The 8677-nt window shown below is 54.8% G+C and overlaps 3 protein-coding genes across 3 annotated transcripts in view; 1 reads left to right on the forward strand and 2 right to left on the reverse strand.

Moving 5' to 3' along the window:
• Positions 1-1689: 1689 nt before the first annotated feature.
• Positions 1690-5707, forward strand: MONBRDRAFT_37412 (uncharacterized protein; the record flags this gene model as incomplete). Its single annotated transcript, XM_001746511.1, has 8 exons — positions 1690-2896; positions 3025-3849; positions 3934-4034; positions 4142-4276; positions 4360-4440; positions 4622-5020; positions 5388-5529; positions 5621-5707. The coding sequence occupies 8 exons, from the start codon at positions 1690-1692 to the stop codon at positions 5641-5643; spliced, it is 2913 nt and encodes a 970-aa protein (XP_001746563.1). The 3' UTR covers positions 5644-5707.
• Positions 5708-5911: 204 nt separating this feature from the next.
• MONBRDRAFT_32766 (uncharacterized protein) lies at positions 5912-7942 on the reverse strand. Its single transcript, XM_001746640.1, has one exon. It carries the CDS (start codon positions 7715-7717, stop codon positions 6230-6232), a length of 1488 nt encoding a protein of 495 aa, XP_001746692.1. The 5' UTR covers positions 7718-7942; the 3' UTR covers positions 5912-6229.
• Positions 7943-8279: 337 nt separating this feature from the next.
• MONBRDRAFT_32767 (uncharacterized protein) overlaps positions 8280-8677 on the reverse strand; it is a 5657-nt gene continuing 5259 nt past the window's right edge. The window contains exon 17 of the mRNA XM_001746641.1: positions 8280-8568. Within this exon, the coding sequence (XP_001746693.1) occupies positions 8458-8568 (111 nt within the window). The 3' untranslated portion in view covers positions 8280-8457. The remainder of the gene's footprint in view (positions 8569-8677) is intronic.

Here is an 8677-nt window from a genome sequence, read left to right on the forward strand (position 1 = left end):
TCGGAGTGTACCATCTGTGGTGGAGTGCAAAAGCATGCATACCAAGACATATGACCGGGCAACGGGTAGAGATTCAAGCCACAGAAACAGGTACGTCGCATGAGATTCAAGTCCGGGTTCGACTGGACAAGTGGACGAGGGTGGGCCGTACATAGTTGAACTGGAAGCTTCGGCGCAGCGTTTGTTTCGTGTCGGGATGCTGTCGTGAAGGTGGGGGCTCGAGCAAGGCAGTCAAGGTAGTACAAAACAGAGGATCGTTGGGATTGGGGTGCTGGGGGTGGCGTTCGGCCGCTGGGGCGGCGGTGAGCCTAAAGCCCACATGGACCTTGCTGGGTTCCTCTTGGGCTGCTCCCTAGCTCCCTCGAGATGAGAACCAAAGGTACGCCCATTCGTCAGCAAGAGGAGAAGCGACGCCCCATTTGTTGGCAGCTCAAACCATGGCAGGGTAATCAAAACTCCATGCTGCGCCGAATCAATCACACCTGTCGAGCGCGCTTCGGGGTCGGCTCTGCTGCATTCTTGGGCTTTGGCTGCTCCTGGGCCACTACTTCGTCCTCACTACTTTCCGTGTCAGAGGACAGCACGATGACACTGAACAGATCAACAGCATCAAGATGAGATGTCGCACCCTACATGCCTCACCCTCTTGTCTGCCAAGCCCCCTCTGCAGACACACTCACTCTGGCTCAACCTCGGGCCCGGGACATTCCCGACGTTTGGCCGCCATCTCTCTCTCTCTCTCGCGCCAGCGCCAAAATGCAAGCTACATTTATCTGACATTCTGATCTGACATCAACGGCCACTTCAAAACGCGAACCCAGTGACTGTGTGCGTCTAAGGGGGCGTAACCACAAAAAAGCGTTTTCTTGTTTGACGCGCTCTCTCTCTCTCTCTCTCTCAAGCTCTCAAGCTCTCTATGTTTCTCTGTACATGTATGTGTCTCTCTCTCTCTCTTCTCTCTCTTCTGGAGCGCCAACCTTTGTTTTGTGTCTACATGAGCGCGTGTGTGTGTCTCTCTCTCTTCTCTCTCTCTCTCTCTCTCTCTCTCTCTCTCTCTCTCTCTCTCTCTCTCTCTCTCTCGTGTCATTCGTGTCGTCGCCCTCGCTACGGCGGCTGCTGGTCCTGCATTGACCGCTGTGTGTCCTGCTGCATTTGCGTTTGCGCTGTGCGACCGCTGCTGGTTGAGTGAGCAGGAGTAGGCTTTCAAGAGCGACGCCGAAGTAAAAGCAACAGTGTGGTACTTTCATCTGCTCCGAGCACACTGTGCTGAGCTTTCTGCCGTACGTGAGGCGCATCGTGCTCAAAGTTGCTACACCGTTTGTTCTGCTCGAACTGCCGACTTGCCACCGGCCTTGCGCGCATGCCCTCACCATGACTTGCATACGGAGAGACGCCGCCTCACTTGCCCCCTTACTGCCACACCGCAGGACCATTGAGACTGGCTGGTCTATATCTGGGGCAGAACATGAGCACCATGCTCGTCAGCGAGCCCTGAGACAAGCGATACCCATGATACAAGCGTGCACACACACGCACACACACACACGCACGCACGCAAAGTCGCTTTTGTTTTTTTCTTTTTGCCTGTCGCTGCGACACTCGGGAGGCTTGACCCGCGATACCGAGTAGCTCTGTGGACCAGGACAACCAGCAACTGTTGGGACCTCACTTGAAAACGCTCACCAGATGATGGCCAACACCATCACGTGCTACCTGTTGGTAGCCGTGCTTGCCCTTGGCTGCGTGACTTTGCCAACTCTTGCCGCGAGTGACTGTGCTAACGTCATCGCGCTCAACGTCAGCCAAACCCAAGACATTGAGTGCGACGCCAGTTTGGAGCGTACGCCCACAGGCGCCACAAGCTACACCTACCAATGCCAAAATGGTACGAGACATCTTGACTTGATTGCTCTGCCCCGCCTTTGCCCAGCTCAGTGCACACCGCTGGACCGTATTGATCCCCTTTGCTCACCTGTCCTCACTCGCTTCGAACGCCCCCACGACCACGCTTCTATAGCTTCGGGTACCCCGCGGTTGGTCTGCCTTAACGGCTCCGATACGAATTGCTCCTGCCTGTCACTCGTCCCTGCTAGCATTGCAATGCAGCTTGACTTGCTTGGTGGCAATGCCACGGCCATCGAGGACGACCGCCAGGCATTTAGCGAGCTACTTCTTGAAACCATTTACAATGTCACCATGAACAGCGGCCCCAGTTTCGAAATGCGCGACAATGTGACGGCTACAGTAACGGACGTCAATGCAGTGGCCTATGACCGTCGACGTGATGCTTTCGACGGAGCCACTGTTGCCCTGCAGTTCTCCGCACTCGCCATACCGGGCGGCTCTGTCTTTGACTTTGTCACTCTTCGCAGTGTGCTTGGCTCCCTGGACACCAACCCATCGCCACTGCTTGACGCGCTGGAAAACGGCCTGTTCGGAAATATTGCCGCTCTGCGCTTGCGATCCACGGCATCCCTGTCCACAGCCGCCCCTACCACGCCCCCCCCTACACCGGCCGCATCTGGTAGTGATGATGACACGATTGACTTTATGCTCTTCGTCATCGTTGCCGCCGTCTTGGGCGCGCTGGTGGTCGTGTTTGGCGTCCTACTGCTCTGTTGCTGCTGCGGTCGCTGCGGCCGGTGCCGCCGTGAGGGCCAGCAGAAGACGCGCGTGGCCGCTGCCCCTGTCCCAGCGGCCCCCAACAGCGAACGCCACGTCATGACCAACCCGCTGTTCAAGGGTGAAGCCCAGTCAGTGGCCATTGATGGCCTTTTTGATTCCTCGACAGACCACATGGGAACGCAAAGCAAAAGCACCTTCCTGACGCTCAACAATTTTTCCGCTGCTGCTGTCGATACGGACGAAACTCGCCAGCTACAGCTGAGCGGTACTGGTACGTCTATGCTGTGTGTGCCCTTGCTTTTTTGGCCTCTAGCCCCAATCACGACCAGTATGATCATCGCCCGCTTGGCCTCTGATCGCTCATGGGCCGCGTGTGTTCGCGACGGTGTGCTCGTTTAGATGGCAACGATCAGACAGCGGACGATGTAGATGTGACATTTGATTTAGATGCCGTGGCAGATAGCGCGTTGCAATCTCAGGATACCGCGTTTGCCACGACAACCGCCCCCGCGGGCATGCCCGAATATGACTCAGCTGTCCAGGATGTCGACGCCGACAATTATGGCACCGTGACAGACCTCGCACCCCAAGGCACCGGTAGCGTGGCTACCCTCAGGGATCGTTTCAACTCGACCAGCGGTCATACCAACGAGGCTATGTCTCCGGGGAGTGCCATCCCACAAACTGGGGGCGTGGTGGTGGAAGAAGAATACGTAACCATGGAGGATGCCAACCGCCCCAGCGGCTCGACTGATTTCGGCTTTGGCATGCCGACCGACTTTGACAACCATGCGAGCCAGGATGTTGTCGTCGAGGAAGAATATGTGACCATGGACGACGCTAACCGACCCACAGAGCCAGGATTGCCTCCTCCGCCGGCAGTGACCAGTCGTGAACCTGCAGCCGCCCCTGTGCCATCTCGAGAAATTGTTGAGGATCTCCTTGAGGATGAGTATGTGACCATGGAGGATGCGCACCGTCCACCCGCTCCAATGCAATCCGCACCCCACACGCCCGTGTCTCCAGCATCGAATCCAAATAGCGCTGCTGGCTCGGGCAGCGGTGTTGTACCGGTGCGCAGCAGCGACGAGGATGGTTATGCGCCTCTGCCTCCTCCCAAGGCTGTCAGCGTGAGCGTGAGCGCCGTTTCCACCCCACCCAGCACCCCCAGTGCGCTCTCTCGCTCACAGTCGGTCGCAAGCACCCCCTCCAACTTTGCGCGCGGTCAGTCTGCCAGCCGCACCGCTGCAGCAGGACCTTGATTGATTTTGTACTCACTCAATTGCTCATGCAATTCATCCAACCCAGAGTCTTCGCGCATGTCAAAGCGTGACTCGCGATCTCGCGAGATTGCCCGACAGGCTCGCGAAGCTGCCATGAAGGCAGCTGCTGTTAAAGCCGCCAACGAGGTATGTGCACCGGCCCTCTTGACCTGCCAGCCCATTGTTGTAACTACAGACCCCTCCTCACCAATATTGAACCCGGTGTTCGTGGGCTTTGGATTCGGTCTGTACAGGCAAAGCGGCTGCGTCATCCTCGCGAATGGAGCTTCAACGAATGCGTCAAATGGCTCAAGTTTCATGGTTTTGCGGATTTTGTGGACACCTTTTACAATAATGGATTTGAGGGTAGCCACCTTGTTCTTCTGCAGGTTAGCATGCAATACCCGCTTGGGTCAGTGGCCAGCCTTCCTCGCGCCTTCTCATCTGGCTGTGTGACCTCGGCCATCATCAGGCCCAGTCCTTTGCTGGCATGCGTACCCACACACCCGAGCGTGTTCGGGAGCTTATCGACAAGATTGCAGAGCTCAAGGCCGTACGTCGCTTGCTTTGCTGTCAGACATGGGACTGGAGAGAGAGAGATGACAAGGGTGATTCAGAACCTTTCGAGCGTTGAATTTGCCCTATTCACATCGTGTTGTTTTGTTTGTTTGTTTTTGTTTTTTTTTTGTCTGTTCTGTTCTGGGGGCTGTGGCGCGTGTGTGACATGACTACAGGCTGGAGCTTGGACGCCGCCGAGCGAGGAGGAAGGAGATTTGACATTGGCTCCGCTTGAAGAGGAAGCCCCGCCAATCGAGCTGCCGCCGGTGTTGCCCCTGACCACGGATTTGAACCCAACAGTCGAGGCCAGCGTGTCCAATATGGACCCCGAAGCTTTGGACATGGCTCGCGTCCAATACTTTTTAACACAAGAGCTGGGTCGCGAGCGCTCGGAGCTCATGCTTAACCACGGCAAAGTGGCAGATGGCATGTTTTTAATCCGCGAGTCCAAGACACGCGCCGGCACTTATGTTTTGACCATGGCCCATGCGGGCACCATTCATCACTTTCCGATTGAGCGCACCCCGACCAACCGGCTCAAGACCAACAATGGCCATCAATTTGCTGATTGGGAGGTGCGCATCACGCCCCGGCGCTGCCTGATGTGGTCGCCTTTGAGGGCCCTACTTGGTTTTTTTTTTTTTTTTGTTGTTTTTTTTTGTTTTTTGTTTGTTTGTTTGTTTTTTCTTTTTCTTTTTCTTTTTCTTTTTCTTTTTCTTTTTCTTTTTCTTTTTCTTTTTCTTTTTCTTTTTCTTTTTCTTTTCTTTTTCTTTTTCTTTTTCTTTTTCTTTTTCTTTCCTTCCCTGCACCTTGACTATATGGTTGTTGCATTTGGTGTGATTGTTTCTTGATTTGCTTTTATCCTCGTTGCCTTGTTTGTCGCGCCTACTCGAAGCTTCTCGTACTCACGTCTGCATCGATTCCGTCCTTTGATGACAACAGGAGCTGGTTCACTTTTTCAAAACAAAGGACCGTGAGGGACTCCCGTGCCGCTTGACGCAGGCCTGCTCATCGTATGACCACATGCTGACCATGCCAGCCACAACGACGCAGGCTCCGAACGATGAGCAATTCGGCTTTGGTGGTGGGTTTTGAATGCTTTGGTCTATCGCACATTATCAAAACTGGTCTAGAGGTATCGTACCTAACCGCGGACATTGGTTGCATGGGTGTAGATGAAACGTATGCTGCAATTTAGGGCCCCCCTTTTTTTTCGCACTTGTGACTTGATGCATGCATTCGCTGAATGCTTTCACACCTGTAGCGACTCCCCTCTCCATCCTGTACTTATATAGACCGCCAGACCCATGATACTGACACGAGCATTTGATTTTCATGCATGGGCCAAAGGAAATCCCCAATTGACATGGCAAATGAATGCAGACAATGTGTGGCTTGCTTGAACGTTTCTTGGTCGTTGGTTGGTTGGTTGGTTGGTTGATTCGACGTCAAAGGTGGCGTTGGTTAGTTTTCTGATTGAATTATAAATCGCCACTCGGGGGCATCAGCAGCCAAAGAAAGACGGCCGATCACAAAGATGACACCACAAGACTGGTGCAACAAGCCATTTCTAAAGACGGCCTGCTCACGCATAATAGTAAATCAAATACGATAGGCATTGCTTCACACAAAATAAACAGCAACACCTCAGTGGACAACAGCACTCGGCGCGGTCACACCACTGATGGAAACTAATTAGCCCTTCAAACCATTGCTGGCACATACAAAGTACATCACGCACAGCGTGCTTGGGCCCTCGCCAATCTTTTACTTGGGGAGCACGCTTATGCTTGAGCACTGGCCTGGCCGACGGCAATCATGGGCACGGCTTCTGAAGCCGTGAAGGTGGGCAGATCTGGAGCTTCGTCGGTATTCTCATCGAGTTCGGCACTGCGGTTGATGTTGTGAAAAGCGGTATGGAGGTGCTCCATCGAGGCCTCTGTGGATGGAGCCGTGTTCATGGCTGCAATGGCTTGACCCAATTCATCAATCACGGTGCGAGCAAGGCGCTCATCGGCAGCCGACTGAGCAGAAGAAGCGGGGGGGACGGGACTGGCATGTGAGCCTGGATGGCGCACGTAGTCGGCATCTCCATCACCATCTAGGTCCATAAGACCCGCGGGACCGGGGCCAAACGCAAGGGTGCGAGCTTGAAAGCCCTTGACCGAGTCGGTGGTGGGGGCAAAGGGTTGGAACGGGGTGGGACCACCCAATTCCAGGCCCCCCGAACCAACAAGGTCCGCCGGAAAGAGCAGGGAGAAGCAAAGGCCGACGAGCATGAGAGCAGTACCAGCAGTAGCACTACCACCGCCGGTAGCACGTGCAAGGCGAGCGTGGAGCTCGTTGATTTGCTCCATCAAATTCGAGTTTTGGCGCTCGAGCGACGAGACACGCGTCTTGAGGCTGCGGTTGTTGGTCATGGCCGACTTGACCTTGTCCTCAAGTTGAGAAAGATATTCCTTGCGGCGCTTGCGCGAGTCCTGAGCGGAGATCTTGTTCTTGACTTTTCGGCGCACCTTCTTGAGCTCCTTCTCCTCGGCCTTGGTCAGAGCCCGATCCTTGGGCAGCTTGAAGCCTTCACGCTCGACCAGGCGCCGCTCTTCCGCAGTCATGTCCTCATAAAAATTGGGCTTGGAGCGCTTGGCAAAGGGGCGCTTGGCCAGCTCGCGTTTGCCAGCACGCGGCACACACACCTCGGCCTCAACGGTGGCATCCACCTCATCCTCGCCAAGGTGAACGGCAAAATGACCCGCCGCGCTGCTCAGCGCCTCCGATCCAGAGGAGTGGTCGGAAGCATGGCCACTGTCCTCGTCAGAGAAAACACTGCTGGCTTGCTCGTGCTCCAGTGTGGGTGAGGTATGGGCGCTTTCCGAATACAAAGCTGCATGCGCATTCATGGTCGCGGCATCGAGATGAAACTGGGTCGTCTGAGAATCACCTGGCAGCTCTGCCTCCAGAACCAGGTCGTCAATTCCAGCAATCCCATCAAGATTCATCGAGCCGGCCAGCAGAGTATCGTCCTGTTGGCTAGTACTGGCGCGGTTTGAAGCGCCCGCCATGGTGCCAGGCTCCAAATCATAATCACCCATGTTCAGCGCGTCATGCGCACCGTCAACCGATCCTTCTTGCTCGAGTGCGGCAAAGGTGGTGGAAAGGGTACCGGGAGTGAAAACAACGAGTTCGCTGTCATTAACAGCCTCAAGCTCAGCACCCATGTCCACGTCCACGTCCAACATGGGCAGAGAAAGCACGTCTGAGAGCGGCGCCGCCATCGCGTCGGTTGCGGGTTGCGGATAACAAGAGCACAACGTTGCAAGTCGCTTCGGAAAATGTGTCGGTCAAAAGAATGCGAGCACAATCACTATCGGTCGTTCAAGCACCTAGCGTGTGCCACTGCCACGACCAAGGTCACCTCGTCGCTCACAAACTCGACAAAAGTATTGATATCTTAATCTCTGTCTGTGCCACGCGTCGTCCTCTGGTCGTCTGGTCGTTCGAGCAGATGCAAATGCAATAAAATACCACCACAAGCCTCATCCGCCACCACAGCCACACACACACATAACGTGCAGCTCAAAGCCGTGCTCTTTGTCGTCAGTTTCACGCCAACACGGCACATTGCCTGCTGGGGCACTTTTCGGGAGGCTTTGTGGGAGGTGACGCGTCTTCTTTTAGATCTTTCCCCTAAAAGTGGCTAAATCCAGGTACGTGTGTTTATTTACGAGAATAGGTGACGTGGACAAACAGGTCGCACCCACTTTATGTGATGTGATGTGATGATGTGCTTGGTTGGCAGTTGAGAAGGCTTGACCTGCCAACTTTGGCTTTTTTAATGTCAGAACGTCATACAATTGATTCTTGGGGGATCATCACGGCAGCAGACGAATTCGCCCATAGGTGCAAAAAGAGGTGAGGGGTCGACGCGTCGCGTGTGCGCGCATCAACAGGGGCCACAAGTGACGGGCACAGTTTAGGAACACAACACTGGCAAAGACAAAGTTCTGTTCTTGATTCAAGCGAGCACAGCCTCGTCAAGGAACGGTGCCAGGCGCGGGTCGCTGCGCAGTTGCCGTTCCAGCGCCGCATAGCGTTCTGCCGCGGCTGCCTTGTGGTTTTTGAGGCGCTGCATGGCAATTCAGGCAAAGATAGGACAGACAGCCATTAGACCGTATGTGCAAAGAGCTTCTTTCTTTTTGGAGAAGGGGGGGGGGGGGGGGGGGGGTAAAAAAATT

The sequence above is a fragment of the Monosiga brevicollis genome, genomic scaffold (genome assembly GCF_000002865.3).
Source record: "Monosiga brevicollis MX1 MONBRscaffold_13 genomic scaffold, whole genome shotgun sequence".
Taxonomy (NCBI): domain Eukaryota; class Choanoflagellata; order Craspedida; family Salpingoecidae; genus Monosiga; species Monosiga brevicollis.

What these genes read in the sequence shown, in the direction of transcription:
- MONBRDRAFT_32766 (XM_001746640.1), bottom strand. Translation starts at nt 7,717, where the DNA reads ATGGCGGCGCCGCTCTCAGACGTGCTTTCTCTGCCCATGTTGGACGTG.